This window comes from Hypanus sabinus, chromosome 9 (genome assembly GCF_030144855.1).
Source record: "Hypanus sabinus isolate sHypSab1 chromosome 9, sHypSab1.hap1, whole genome shotgun sequence".
Taxonomy (NCBI): Eukaryota; Metazoa; Chordata; class Chondrichthyes; order Myliobatiformes; family Dasyatidae; genus Hypanus; species Hypanus sabinus.
Genome location: NC_082714.1, coordinates 95,520,106 through 95,535,726, shown reverse-complemented (window position 1 = coordinate 95,535,726; position 15,621 = coordinate 95,520,106). Strand labels below are relative to the sequence as shown.

Below are 15,621 nucleotides of genomic sequence, written 5' to 3'. Positions count from 1 at the left end.
GGAGAGCAACATACCCTTGGACAAAGAGAAAACGGGCTGTGGAACAGAGCTAGAGAGCTGGACAGTGTGCCGATGTCATGAGATTCAGGGGAGAAGTGAAAGGGGGAACTGAGAGGAGGAAAGGCTGGACATGAGGAAGGCTGACTACTCACAAGAATGGAAATCCAAAAATACTCCATGGGCATGCGAGTAGGAAGAGGCTGAAAGGAAGTTGGGGAGGAGACCAGACAAGAGGATCAGAGGGCACAGCTAAGATTTTTAATGAGAAGGTTGTCTCCATAAGACATAGGAGAAGAATTAGGCCATTTGAACCATCAAGTCTGCGACCACCACTGTCATGGCTGATTTATTATCCCTGTCAATCCCATTCTCCTTTCTCCTCCCTGTAGTTTTTGATGCCTTACTAATCAAGAACCTATCACCATCCACTTAAGTTTGTATAGGTGCATGGATGGTAGGGGTATGGAGGGCTATGGTCCTGGTGCAGGTTGATGGAAGTAGGCAGTTTAAATAGTTCAGTATGGACTAGATGGGCCAAAAGGCCTGTTTCTCTGCTGTACTTTTCTATGACTAAAAATACCCCATGACATGGCCTCCACACCCTCTCTGGCAACAAATTCCACAGATGCACCACCCTTTGGTTAAAGCAATTCCTCCTCTCCTCTGTTCTAAATGGGCATTCCTCTATTCTGAGACTTCCCCACGAAAGGAAACATCCTGTCCATGTCAGCTCCACCTTGACCTTTCAATATTCAATAGATGTCAATGAGATCCACCCACCCCCACTCATTCTTCTAAATTGCAACAAGTACTGGCCCAGAGCCATCAAACACTCCTCATGCATTAATCCTGTCTTTCCAGGGTTGTTCTTGTGAAACTCTGCTGGACCCTTTCCTATGCCAGCACATCCTCTCTTAGATGAGGAGTCCAAAACAGCTCACAATACTCCCATCAGACTGACCAAATAAAGCCTCAGCTACACTTCCTTGCTTTTCTCCTTACTACTGACCAAACCTGCAAGTTAACCTTTAGAGAATCCTGCACAAGCCCCTTTGCATCTCCAATTTCTGAATTTGTTTGCTGTTTAGAAAATTGCCTATGGCTTTATTCCTTCTACCAAAGTGCATGACTTTACACTTTGTTATACTATATCCCATCTGCCACTCCATTGCCCATTCACCATATCCAAGTCCTTCTGCAGCCTCCCTGTGTCTTCAACAGTACCTGCCCCCTACCTGTTTTGTATCATACACAAACTTGGCCACAAGGCGATCAATTCCACATCCAAACCACTAACATTTAATGTAAAAAGAAGCAGTTCCAATACAGACAACTGTGGAACACCACAATTCACCTGCAGCGAACGAGAAAAGGCCCTCGTCATTCACACTCTACTACTAACCATGCTAATCTAACCATGCTAATGTTTTTCCTATAACATCACGGGCTCTTGTTTAGCAGCCTCATGGTGGCGCCTTTCTCAAAGCCTACAGAAAGGGTCACTAGGTTGAAGAAGCTGGCTGAAGAGAAAGGAGTGTCTGAGGTTTTGGATGGGGTAGGAGCTGATAGAGAGAAGGTGTTACAGAGTCATACAGCATGGAAGCAAGCCCTTAGGTCCCATTCATCCATGCCCAACAAGCTAGTTGATTCTACCATGTTGGGGTCCAAAGACATCTAAACCTCTCCTGTCCATGTACTTAACTGGATGGCTTTTAAACATTCCCAATGTACTTTTTGGCACCTCATTCCACATAAACACTGCTCTGTGCAAAGAAGCTGCCCCTGTTTTCCCTTTTAAACATTGTACTTTTAATCTTAAACCTATGCCACTTTGTCTTTAGCAGATCACCCCTGGGAGAATTACAATGTGCTTTCACTCTTTCTATGTCCCTCATCACCTTATATACTCTGTCAAGTCATTCCTTAGTTCCAGTGAATAAAGTCTGAGTCTTCTCAACCTCTCCTTGTTACTTAGGCCCACAAGTCAGGAGTCAACCTGGTAAATCTTTATCTGCATTCATTATAGTTTAATAACATCTTTCCTATTTCAGGGTGACCAAAACTACATGCAGTCCTCCAAGAGCAGCCTCATCAACATAATTGATAACTGCAATATAACTTCACAACTCCTATACTCAGTGGCCTGATTGATGAAGGCCAGTGTGCTAAACACCTTCAACACCCTGTCTACCTGTGGTGCTACTTTCAGTGAGCTATGCACTTGTACTCTGTACCATAACACACCCCAGGGTCCAACCAACCATTCACTGTATACGTCCTACCTTGGTTTGATCTTCTGAAATTTAGTACCTCATATTTATCTTGACTGAAAGCCAGCTGCCAATATCCAGCTCACATACTCAACAGATCATGAATCCCCCTTGTAATTTTTGTAACCTTCTGTACTGTCTACATCTATTAAAGTGTCATCTGCAAACTTACCAAACAGTGTTCATTTACATACAAATCATTGATGTCAATTACAAGTAATGCAGGTTCCAGCACTGAATCCTGTGGCACACCAGTAAGCGTCTGAGAAACCACCCTCTCTCAATCATCACTCTCTGATTCCTACCAATGTATTATTTCCCCCGGGTCCCATGCAATCTAACCTTCCAGACTAACCTGTCACCAGGGTTCTTGTCAATGGCCTTGCTGAAGTCAACATCCCACTGCCCTTGGGAGGGAGGTGTACAGAATTCCCAGGGTAGGTATTATCTTTAATATGTATTAATGGAATACCATAGAGGCTTATAAGAATGCACCAGACATCTTGCAGTTTCTCTGGAGGCTCATGAGGGTAGTGTGGCAGAGGCGAATAACACCCAAAGTGTGGTGAAGGGCTGGCAGTTTCCAGATTCCAAAAGAAAAGGATGCAGAAAACATCAGTCAGTTTTGACCAAGACTGCCAACTTTATCATTGGGATTGAAACATCAAGTCCTAGTAGCTCTACTGAAAGTTGAGGGGAAAATCTTCTTCACTGTAATGGCACAGAGGCCGGCCAGCTACATGGAGAGAAATAAGTACATTGATATATCTGTAGGAAAGTAGGAATTCCAGGGTCTCTGGGTTTTGGAACATACAAGCATGAAATGACACCAGATCCAAGAAGCTAGGAAGGACAAAATAAATCTCTGTGATCTTCCCAGACCTCATCAATGTATTCAGCTCAATTCCCCATGCACGCCTCTGGGAAGCATTTGACTTCAGAGCCCATCACAACACTAGCGAAGCTGCATTTTCAAGACCTGAAATCGTGCTTCACAGCAGCAGATTTTACCACAACGTGGCAGAGACTGGAAGTAGGCATTATGGCAAGATGCACTCTATCGTCCCTGGTCTTCACAATGGCCATGAGGTCAGAATCAGGGCTCCAAGATGGGTGGTAGTTGGTGAAAGATCAAGTGGTGGACTTTGTCTTCCCCCTATTAGGACGTACGTGAATGATCTAACAATACTAACCACTACTGCAGCATGCACCAAGTGACAACTTGGAAAGCTACAGGAAAACAGCAAGTGGTGAAGCCACTGGTGAAAACCAGTGAGTGATGAAGCATCTCCAGACTCAAGGGATACTGAAAGAGATAAAGTTCTTCATTGGTGGTGATCCACACCCAACAGTCACTGAACAGCCTGTCAAAAGCCTGGGTAGATAGTGCAATTCCAGCCTCACCGGCAAAGAGCAGGTGCAGCAACTAAATCACCAGTGGCCTGGATAATGTTGACAAGACTGTGCTGCCTGGAAAACTGAAGCTCTGGAATCCTAACCTGGGTGATGTGGCCACTCACTGTCTATGAGATACCACCAATAACTGAAGAAGCTCAACAGAACCATTATGTTGTTCGTAAAGAAGTATGGCTCAGTGTCCCGTGGTGGATCAGTAACTTCAGTCTCTATGGTAAAGAAGATGTTGAAATACCTTTCACTGGCCTTACAGAGGAATTAAAGTTCCAAGATAACACTCAAAGACTCTCATGACAAGACCATCAGTAACACTGCATGGACCTTATGAACTGGGTGGAAAAGGACCTCAGCTGATGCAGTGGAGCAAGCAACAGCAGCCCTTAGGCAAGTCCAACAGGGCAGGGGCAGCTTTGGTCTGGCAGCCAGCGAACCCACCTGGCACAAGGCCACAATTCCAGAGCAAAGGAAGATGGTTGTCAACAAGAAGAGTCAGACAGAAGTGCAAAGGCTGTCTCCCTGGTTAAACAAGGGCAATGGATACAGTGGGAAAGCATTGAGAGGAGGAAAATCAGCTGGAAAAAACATATGGGAAATGGAATAAGACAGACTTAGCTTTCTCATCAGAGCTACATATGATGTGCTCCCCTCACACACAAAAAAAAATTCAGTGGTTTGGTGAGAACCCTACTTGTGTCCTGTGCCAGATTCCAGCAACCCTCAAGCATATCCTGGTAAGCTGCAAAACCAGCCTCGCGTAACATAGGTAAACATGGCATCACAACCAGGTTTTGAAGAGTCTGGCAGTGGCAATCAAGAAAAAGAGGACAGCAACCAACTCCTTGCCCCTGAGAGCAACTAATGCACTAACGCCAGCAACATTCGTCCAAGAAGGAGGGAAAAAAATCTAATCTCCCTCCTAAGCCAGGAACAGGACAGATGAACATGGCCTGTGACTGAAAAATGCTGGTGAATGTCAATAAATAACTCGCCCTTCTACCGGAAAATACTACACCAACCTCAGCCCAGAGTTGGTTCTCTGGTCCAATTCATTACTGATTGTCTACACTGTTGAACTCCCAGTCCCATGGGAGGATTCAATGGTTGGAACATATGAGTACAAGAGGCTATACTATGCAGATCTAGCAGCTGAGGCTCAGTGACAAAGCTGGAAAACCAAAGTTTGTCAGACTCTACACCACAGCCACATCACAGGCTGCGGAAAGAGGCAGTCAATGGAAACAAAAAGATCTTTCCTGCAATCCAAGATAGCAGGAAGACAAAACTCAGGGTGACTCTGGGACACCAGAAGTCATTGTCGAGCCATCCAGAGATGTAGCAGGCTAAATGATGAAACACAAGGAATGAGGGTGCCCACTTGAAAAGCCCCACATGTCAACCCTGTGCCACTCCCAGGATCAAGGCAGTCTCGAGCAAGTGCTCACGACCCATTGGCACAAGGGATACTAATATCATATGCGCCGTTTTTTGATTTTATTTTGCATCATTTGGAAATGTCTAAATCTGTAAAAACTTAGTGGTGCTGTGAAAAGAGGGGAGAATGGTAACTGATCCCACAGAGGTGTAGAGGGTTGACAGAAAGTTGTAAATTCAGTCACCTCCATCATGGGCACTAGCCTTCCCAGCATCCAGGACACCTTCAAGCAGTGATGCCTCAAAAAGGCAGCATCCATCATTAAGGACTCCCATCACCCAGGACATTAGGAGGGCAGGCTACCAGAATGGATGGGTGGTGGGGGAGGTAGGGATGTAACTAAACAGGGAGATCTGGGAGGGATAGGACACATTGGTGAAACAGCGGGGTGGGCTGACACAGTAGAGATCCTGAGTTCTAGAAGACAAGGAATCACAGGAACTTGTCACTGTGCCATTTTCCGCCTTCCTTTCCAGTCCTGATGAAGGGTCTCGGCCCAAAACATTGACTGTTCCTTCCCCTCCATAGATGCTGTCTGACTTGCTGAGTTCCTCCAGTATTTTGTGCCTGTTGCTTTGGATTTCCAGCATCTGCAGAATCTTTCGTGTTAGACGATAGACAATAGAGAGTGGGAGCAGGAGTAGGCCATTCGGCCCTTCTAGCCAGCACCACCATTCACTGTGATTATGGCTGATCATTCAATCAGTACCCTGTTCCTGCCCTCTCCCCATATCCCTTGACCCCGCTATCTACAAGAGCTCTATCTAGCTCTCTCTTGAATGCATCCAGAGACTTGGCCTCCACTGCCTTCTGGGGCAGAGCATTCCACATATCCACCACTCTAGGTGAAAAAGTTTTTTCGCATCTTTGTTCTAAATGGCCTACCCTTTATTCTTAAACTGTGGCCTTTAGTTCTGGACTTGCCCATCAACGGGAACATGCTTCCTGCCTCCAGCATGTCCAATCCCTTAACAATCTTATATGTTTCAATCAGATCCCCTCTCATCCTTCTAAATTCCAGTGTATACAAGCCCAGTCGCTCCAATCTTTCAACATATGACAGTCCCGCCATTCCGGGAATTAACCTTGTGAACCTACGCTGCACTCCCTCAATATCAAGAATGTCCTTCCTCAAATTTGGAGACCAAAACTGCACATAATACTCCAGGTGGGGTCTCACCGGGGCTCTGTACAGCTGCAGAAGGACCTCTTTACTCCTATACTCAATTCCTCTTGTTATAAAGGCCAGCATGCCATTAGCTTTCTTCACTGCCTGCTGTACCTGCATGCTTGCTTTCATTGACTGATGTACAAGAACACCTAGATCTCATTGTACTTCCCCTTTTCCTAACTTGACTCCATTTATATAGTAATCTGCCTTCCTGTTCTTGCCACCAAAGTGAATAACCTCACATCATTCCACATTAAACTGCATCTGCCATACATTTGCCCACTCACCCAACCTGTCCAAGTCACCCCGCATTCTCATAACATCCTCCTGACATTTCACACTGCCACCCAGCTTTGTGTCATCAGCAAATTTGCTAATATTACTTTTAATCCCTTCATCTAAATCATTAATGTATATTGTAAACAGCTGCGGTCCCAGCACTGAACCTTGCAATACCCCACTGGTCACAGCCTGCCATTCTGAAAGGAACCCATTAATCGCTACTCTTTGTTTCCTGTCAGCCAGCCAATTTTCAATCCATGTCAGTACTCTGCCCCCAATACCATATGCCCTAATTTTGCCCACTAATCTCCTATGTGGGGCTTTATCAAAAGCTTCCTGGAAGTCCAGGTACACTATATCCACTGGCTCTCCCTTGTCTATTTTCATAGTTACATCCTCAAAAAACTCCTGAAGATTAGTCAAGCATGATTTTCCCTTCATAAATCCACGCTGACTCGGACTGATCCTTCTACTGCTATCCACGTGTCATAATTTACTCTATTATAATTGACTCTAGCATCTTTCCCACCACTGATGTCAGGCTAACCAGTTCTATAATTCCCGGTTTTCTCTCTCCCTCCTTTCTTGAAAAGTGGGACAACATTAGCCTCCCTCCAATCAACAGGAACTGTTCCTGAATCTATAGAACATTGGAAAATGATTACCAATGCATCCACGATTTCTAGAGCCACCTCTTTCAGTACCCTGGGATGCAGACCATCAGGTCTCGGGGACTTATCAGCCTTCAGACTCAACAGTCTATCCAACACCGTTTTTTCCCTAATATAAATTTCCTTCAGCTCATCCTTTACCCTAGTTCCTTCGGCCACTATTACATTTGGGAGATTGTTTGTGTCTTCCCTAGTGAAGACAGATCCAAAGTACCTGTTCAACTGGTCTGCCATTTCCCTGTTCCCCATAATAAATTCACCCGTTTCTGTCTTCAATGGCCCAATTTTGGTCTTAACTATTTTTTTGCTATTCACATACCTAAAGAAGCTTTTACTATCCTCCTTTATATTCTTGACTAGTTTACCTTCGTACCTCATTTTTTCTTGGCGTATTGCCTTTTTTGTTATCTTCTGTTGCTCTTTAAAAGCTTCCCAGTCCTCCAGTTTCCCACTCATCTTTGCCATGTTATACTTCTCTTATTTTTATACTGCCCTTTACTTCCCTCGTCAGCCACGGCTGCCCCTTACTCCCCTTAGGATCTTTCCTCCTCTTTGGAATGAACCGATCCTGCACCTTCTGCATTATTCCCAGAAATACCTGCCATTGTTGTTTCACTGTCTTCCCTGCCAGGGTATTGTTCCATTGAACTTTGGCCAGCTCCTCCCACATAGCTCCATAGTTCCCTTTGTTCAACTGTAGTACTGACACATCCAATTTTTCCCTTCTCCTTCTCAAATTGTAGGTTAAAACATATCATATTATGGTCACTACCTCCTAATGGTTCCTTTACCTCAAGGTCCCTGATCAAATCCAGTTCATTGCACAACACTAAATCCAGAATTGCCTTCTCCCTGGTAGGCTCCAGTACAAGCTGTTCTAAGAATCCATCTCAGAGGCACTCCACAAACTCCCTTTCTTGGGGTTCAGTACCATTTTGATTCTCCCAGTCTACCTGCATGTTGAAATCCCCCATGACAACTGTATCATTACCTTTGCGACATGCCAATTTTAACTCTTCATTCAACTTACACCCTATATCCAGACTGCTTTATGGGGGCCTGTAGATAACTCCCATTAGGGTTTTTCTACCCTTAGAATTTCTCAGTTCTATCCATACTGACTCTACATCCCCTGATTCTATGTAGCCCCCTCGCAAGGGACTGAATATCATTCCTCACCAACAGAGCCACCCCACCCCCTCTGCCCATCAGTCTGTCCCTTCAATAAGATGTATATCCATGAATATTCATTTCCCAGGCCCTGTCCGCTTGAAGCCATGTCTCTGTTAAGAGAAGATATGAAGGCTTTGGAGAAAGTGCAGAGGAGCTGATTGGGTTAGTTGGAGATGGTGATTGTGTGCAGTTCAGGTCACCCATCTTTTGGAGGGATGTCATTAAACACAGGATAAAAAGTGTAGGGACTATGTTGAGGTTGTTTAAGACATTAGTGAGGCCTAATTTGGAGTATTGTGTGCAATTCTGGACACTTACCTACAGAAAATATACCAATATGATTGAAAGAGTGCAGAGCAAATTTACAAGGATGTTACCAGGACTTGAGGACCTGAATTATGGGGAAAGTTTGAATAGGTTAGGACTTTATTCTTTAGAGCAAAGGAAAATGTGGGAGAGTTGATAGAGGTATATAACATTAGGAGGGGTATCAATGGAGTAAACGCAAGCAGACTTTTTTTTTACTGAGGTTGAGTCAGACTAGAATAAAGAGTTAATAGTTTAATTTGGAGTTAGCAGATTAATAGTTTGGCACAGACAAGATGGGCTGAAGGGACTGTTAACATGCTGTATGGAGCTTTGACTCAGAGCTGGAGTTTCTTGGAATAGAGAGTGTGAGAGGGAATTTGACTCATGAGGGTATGGACATAGAGGAATGGAGCCTCAGCAGTGATACCAGGGGTGGAGAATGAAGCCAAGAGGTTACCTCTTGTCCACTTTACCTATGCCTCTCATAATTTTAATCAATTCTATAAGGTCACCCCTCATTTGCCTACATTCCAAGGAATAAAGACTTAGCCTGGCCAGCCTCTCCCTATAACTCAGGCCCTCTAGTAATTTGGACAGGTAGATAACGTAAAGCATCCACTTTTTTTTCTGCACTCTTTCTGTTTTAACTATGTATTTTCTATTACAGGCTGGCTAAAACCATACACCAGGTGCGGTCACACCAATCACCTGTACAACTGCAATATAATGTCCCAAATCCTGTACTCAGTGCCCATGCTGATGAAAGCGAGTGTGCCAAAAGCCTTTACACCACCCTGTGTAACTGCAATATTCCTTTCAATAAACTATGCACCTATACAGTACTGTACTATGAATGGTAGCTGGCGTGAGTGTAATGATAAAGAGGGACCTAGTCCAAGTTCTGCACTGCTTTGACTTTCCAAAATGCATCCATATTGAAATCCATTTGTCACTCCTCAGCCCACTCCCTAACTGATTAAGGTAATCAATGATAACCACCTTCACTGTCGTGTCTGCTCAGATTCTACTGTTCCAAAGGAAAATCCCAAGTTTGTCCAATCTCTCATTATTCCCTCTAATGCTCCTAACATCCTGTTGAACCTCTTCTGCGCCCTCTCATGCCTCCACTTTTTCTCCTTCTTAAGCCCATCACCCTACTGAGGCATAGGCTGCAGTCAGCAACTCACCAGAGTCCTCTGTCCTGGACCATTCTTTCAAGTTGTCCCCAGATTTGGTCCATCTTCTAGATCAGGGGTTCCCAACCTTTCTTCATGCCATAGAGCCCTACCATTAACCGTGGACACTAGGTTGGGAACCCCTGTTGTAGATCCTTCCTATCCCAGGGATGTGGTCTTAGGAGCTTCTGTAAATGTTTCTGTAGCTCTTTTTTTAAAGTCTGGGGCTTGCTAGTCCAATACCCAACCCTCCTTTCACAGCCGGGCTTGTCACTGTACGTGGCGGAGTTCAAAGCCTCAGCATCTTTCCTATAATGGGCCGACCAGAATTGAGTGCTATACTCCTGATGCAACTGAATTAGTTATTTTGTTCACTGCGTTGTCTGGAGCTTGATGACAGATGTTCCTTTTACATTGTCATTGTTTATCACGGTAAAAAGAAAGCTGATAATAAAGGTGACTTCGACAGTTTTGTATAATTGTCTAAATTATGTTAGTTGTTCTGCATGAAGACTAAAACTTGGGACACGTGCAGAATTAGGCCATTCAGCCCAGCGAGTCTGTTCTACCATTCCATTACGGCTGATTTAATATCCCCCTCAACCCCATTCTACTGCTTTCTCTTCGTAACCTTTGACGCCCCAACTAGCCAAGAACCTAACAACCTCCGCTTCAAATAAACCCAATGACTTGGCCCGCAGCCGTCTGTGGCAGTGAATTTCACAGTTTCACCGCCCTCTGGCGAAAGAAATTCCTCTTCATCTCTGTTCTTGACGGATATCTGAGGTCGTGGCCTCTGGCCCTAGACTCCTCCACTACATGAAACGTCCTCTCCCCGTCCAATCTCTCTAGGCCTTTCTACATTCAATGTAACTGATGCTGTTGCAAGTGTTCACTGAACCGGTGCGCTCACGTACTAGTGGAGCTACAGTAAACTCGGGCTTTGACAGTGATCCCGAATGGTCTGATGGTCGGATTTTCCCCAGGGAATATCCATGTAAACCGTGCGTCTCCCAACTCCCACGGACCGGACTAACAGTCGGCTTCTGTTCTTTCCGCAGGTCGGCCTTGGCCGAAGATGCCCACGGCTCTGGTGGTGACTGGGCCGCCCGCGGTGCTGGTGTGGATCGTGGTGGTCGTGGAATCCGCCGGAGAGAAGTGTCAGATCAGCGGCACGGTGGTGGATTGCTCCGGCCGCTCACTGTTTTGGGTCCCTGAAGAGCTGCCACAGGACACACAGGTCCTCGACCTCTCCTACAACAGGATAGCGGCCATACGGGACCCGGACTTCGCGCGACTGCCCGATCTGCGGGTCCTGAAGCTGAGTTACAACAACATCTCCTGGTTGGGCCCGGCTGCCTTTGCCTCCAATCCCTGGCTGGAGGAGCTGAACCTCTTCAACAACTCATTGCGCTCCATACCCGGCACTGTTCTGGCCCCGCTGACAAGATTGGTCCGCCTCGAACTCTCCAACAACCTGTACCGTGCGGCCAGTCTGACCCCGATCTTTGGGAACCTCTCCAACCTCCGAGACCTCTCTATCGGGGGAGACCAGATCCAGTCCATGCGGAAGGGCGACCTCTCCCCGCTGAGCCGCATTTCCCTTGACCGCTTCGCCCTGAAGACCGGGTCCGGCTTGAAGGAGTACGAGCCGGGCTCCCTCTCCGAACTGAGGTCGTGCACCGTGTGGACGGACATCGCGGTGGACAGCCGGCCCTGGCTCCTGCCCGCTTTTCTGTCTGACCTCTTCAACACACGGGCCACCTCCCTCCGTCTCCGGCGCCTCTTCGCGTTCACCTACTATACGGGCGACCAAGACCTTTTCCGCGGATTGCGAGAGTCGCCCATCCGCAACCTCACCTTCTTCCGCGGCAAGTTCAGCGAGAAATTACTCGGCTGCATCCTGCGTAACCTGCGGGGCTCGGCGGTGCTCAACCTGACGCTGGACTCCATCGACTTCGCCCGCTCGCCCAACAACAGCGACGACCTGCCCGACGTCTTGGGGCTGCAGCTTGAACGCCTCGCCCTGAGGGAGATCAGCAACCCGGACGTGCTGGTATTCAACCGGGGCTTCGGCTGGCTGGCAGGGGTCCGCACGTTGCTCATCAACGAGATCAGTTTTAACTACGTTCCGTGCGGGGCGTGGCAGGAGATGAAGCGGGCGCAGCTGATCGACATCTCTCGCAACGGATTGCGCGACGAGTACATCTACAACCGGCGCTGCCAGTACGTGGGCACCATGCAGAATCTGGAGGAATTCCGCCTGAGCACAAACCTGATCAGTAGCCTGCGGCCTGTGGCTCTGCTGACAGCGAACTGGCCGCTTCTCACTACCATCGACCTGAGCTACAACCAGATCGTCGACTGCGAGCCGCCCTGCGTCTGGGGCCCGATCCTGAGCAGTCTCGTTCTGCACCACAACCCAGTCAGCCCCTCCACGTTCGCCTGCCTGCCCTTCACCCTGCGCTACCTCGACCTGTCCCACTGCCAGCTGGAGCGGCTGGAACCCGGCTGGTTCGTTCGCGCCTCTAACCTCAGCACACTGCTGCTCGGCGGAAACCGCCTCAAGTTCATCCCGGCCGACTGGTCGGCGCCCGGCCTGCAGAGGCTGGAGCTCGACGGCAACTCGTTTGGCGCCATCGGGCCCGGCACCTTTCGCCTGATGCCCCGGCTTAAGACGCTAGGGGCAGGCGACAACCCCTACCACTGTACTTGCGACCTGCACCGCTTCGTTTCCGAGGCGCGCTCTGGCCAGCTGCGACTCTTGGGCTGGCCCGCCCGCTACGTATGCTACCACCCTCCCGAGCTGGTCGACACCCAGCTGGCCGACTACTCGCCGGGCCGCCTACGCTGCGAGGTGTGGCTGGCGCTGGTTATCGCTGTCTCGGCCACGGCGCTGCTGACGGTGGGCGTCACGCTTCTCTGCTGGCGCTACGACCTGCCGTGGTACGCGCGGGCCACCTGGCAGGTGGTGAGCTCCCGCTACCGCAGTTCAGAGAGGTCCCGGGATCCCGCCGGGTACCGCTCCCCGCCAGCCTTCCACGCCTTCGTGTCGTACAGCCGGGCTGACGCAAACTGGGTGCGGGAGCAGCTGTTGGCGCGGCTGGAAGGGGGTCGGAGCCCGTACCGGGTCTGCATCCACGAGCGGGACTTCACCCCGGGCCGCTGGATCATCGACAACATAATTGAGAACATGGAAGGTAGCCGCAAAGTCCTCTTCGTTCTGTCCCGCAGCTTCGTGGACAGCGAGTGGTGCAACTACGAACTGTACTTCGCGCACCAACGGCCGCTGAGCCGTTCCTTGCACGATACTGTTCTCCTGCTGATGGAGCCAATCTGTCCCCGCTCTCTGCCCAGCCGCTTCTGCCGGCTCCGCCGCCTCCTCGACTCCCGCACCTACCTGGAGTGGCCCTCCGAGCCCAGCCGCCAGCCCTTCTTCTGGGCCCAGCTCAGAAACCTACTGGGTAAGCCCGAAGACGTGGCAGCGTCCCAGCCCAGCTTCCGTTCCCTTCACGTCCCGCCCGGAAGTCTACAGAATGGTCCGGAAGGTCCCCTCCCCGGCCTCCCGTAATCTCCATAAGGGGTACAGCCCTTTAGGCCCAAACTCGTATCCTCTCAGCTAATCCCGTTGGGTCCATATTCCTCTCAACTTCTGCCATCCATCTTGTTGTCCGAGTTGCAGTTGTGCGTGCCTCGACCGCCAGGCTCGACCGATTGCTTGATTATTGTAACAGGTAGCGAGGAACAGTGAGGAACTTCGTTTTGCGCGCATCCATGCAGATAATTTTCTTACAGTGTATTGAGATTGTACAAGGGGAAAAGCAACAAGCGACTGCAGAATGAAGTGTTTCAGTTACAGAGAAAGTGCGGTGCAAGGGCTACCCGAGGTGAAAGGTACATCTTATCCATTCAGTAACAGTGAGAGAGGGGCTGTTCTTGTATGTACTGTATCCGGATGGGCGGTGTTGTGGACAGTGTAGAAGGTTGCCTAAAGATACAAAGACGGGTGAAGAAACGGCAGATGTGGTTTAATTTGGCCAAATATGATCGTTGGGGGGGGGGAGGATCAATCGTAAAGGCACTGTACAATGTTAATGGAAAGACCCTTAACAATGTTGTTAAGCAGAGGGATCTTGAGGTCCAAGTCCACTGGTCCCCGAAAGTGGCAGCACAGGTTGATAAGGTCATGAAGAACGGCATTATGCACTCTTCCCTTTATTAGTCGGGCCGCTGCGTTCCAGAGTTGGGAAGTTCTGTTGTTGCTTTATAAAACTCTAGTTAAGCCGCATTGGGAGTATTGCATACAGTCTGTATAGGAAGGATGCACAGGTTCACAAAGTTGCTGCTTGGATTACAGGGTAAGAAGAGTTTAGATAATTTTGGGTTGGTATCTCTGGAGCGGTGGAAGCTGAAGGGAGGTGTGTAAGATTATGAGCGGCATGAACAGGGTCGACAGACGCCATCTTTTTTTTCAGGGTTGAAATGTCTAATTCTAGAGTTTTTACATTTCAGGTGGTGTGGAGGTAAATTTTTACAGAATGGTGGGTGCCTGGGGTAATAGGCACGTGAATGCGCCAGAAGGGGGTGTGACTACAGGTTGGTGAGTGAGGGGACACGTGAGACACAGAATCTAATGAGAATCCCGGAGCTCACCAACAGACTGGATGCTCTCTTTGGAGAGGAAGGAGCAGTTGATTGGGTTATTATTGTCACATGTTACAGTGCGCCGCTCCGAGTCTCCTGGATCTTTGCCCGGTCACGGAGATCCTCCCACCGCCTCTCCTATGTCTCTGCCTGGCGTAGAGAGAGTGAATCTTTCTGTGGCCGTTTACACCGAACACCAGTTTTGAGGGGGTGGCTGGGGGATCGTAGCGCGGTGGAGGTGGGTGAGGGAGGACTCTTGCTCTGCACAGGTGAATGGTCTATTGGAAGAAGACATAACTGAGGTGTTTATCTGACCACACGAGCCTTGCCGGTCCTCTCCCTGTGCCCACTGTGTGGGGGGGGGGGGGCGCGGTAGAATGAGGTCCATGAACTCTCTGCCTGCAGTTTTTTTCACCCCACAGACGCTGCCCGGCATCTGCAAGTTTTAAACTCCGACAGACAAGATCTCCACCCTCTTCTGCTGTGTGGCAGTGGAGGGGCCTCGAGTAGTATTACCTCTTACTATGGATTTCCAGCATCTGCGGAACCTCTTGTGTGTATAATACTTGTTATCAGATCTGTTCAATGTTCTATATTTATATATTTTTAAGTATTTTATGAATAAAGTATATTTTGAAATATAAAAAAAAACTGCTGACTGATCTGGTCAGGAAACGGAAAGAGGGAGGTGCGAGGTGGGAATGTAGGGACTGAGAATAAGGAGCTGGCATCTCATCTTAAACCTGTCCCTTTTGCTTTTGCTGTCTCACCTTACTTCGCATTTAGTATTGGAATTGGTTTATTGTCACCAGGACCCAGATACAATGAAAGCTTGTCTTTCATCCTTTCCATACTTAAGCCCATCACCCCTACTGGGACACAAGCCACCAACAGCAGCTCACCAGAGTTCTCTTTCCTGGGCCAGTCCTTCAAATAGTCCCCAGGTATTGGACTTCTTATATCTTTTGCGTGAAGATCCTTCCTCTCCCAGGGAATTCGGTCTTAGGAGCTTTTATTGCTTTTTCTGTGCCTCGCGGTTTTTACAGGATGGGGTTGCTAGCCCCATGTCCAACCCCTC

General features: G+C 48.3%; 1 protein-coding gene across 6 annotated transcripts in view; it reads left to right on the top strand.

Annotated features, from left to right (window-relative positions):
- Positions 1-15,182, top strand: part of tlr18 (toll-like receptor 18) — a 55,466-nt gene extending 40,284 nt beyond the window's left edge. For all 6 annotated transcript variants that reach the window (XM_059980282.1, XM_059980283.1, XM_059980279.1 and 3 more), the window contains exon 2: positions 10,961-15,182. In XM_059980282.1, coding sequence (XP_059836265.1) covers positions 10,978-13,470 — 2,493 coding nt within the window. In that variant the 5' untranslated portion in view covers positions 10,961-10,977 and the 3' untranslated portion in view covers positions 13,471-15,182. The remainder of the gene's footprint in view (positions 1-10,960) is intronic.
- The last annotated feature ends 439 nt before the right edge of the window (positions 15,183-15,621 follow it).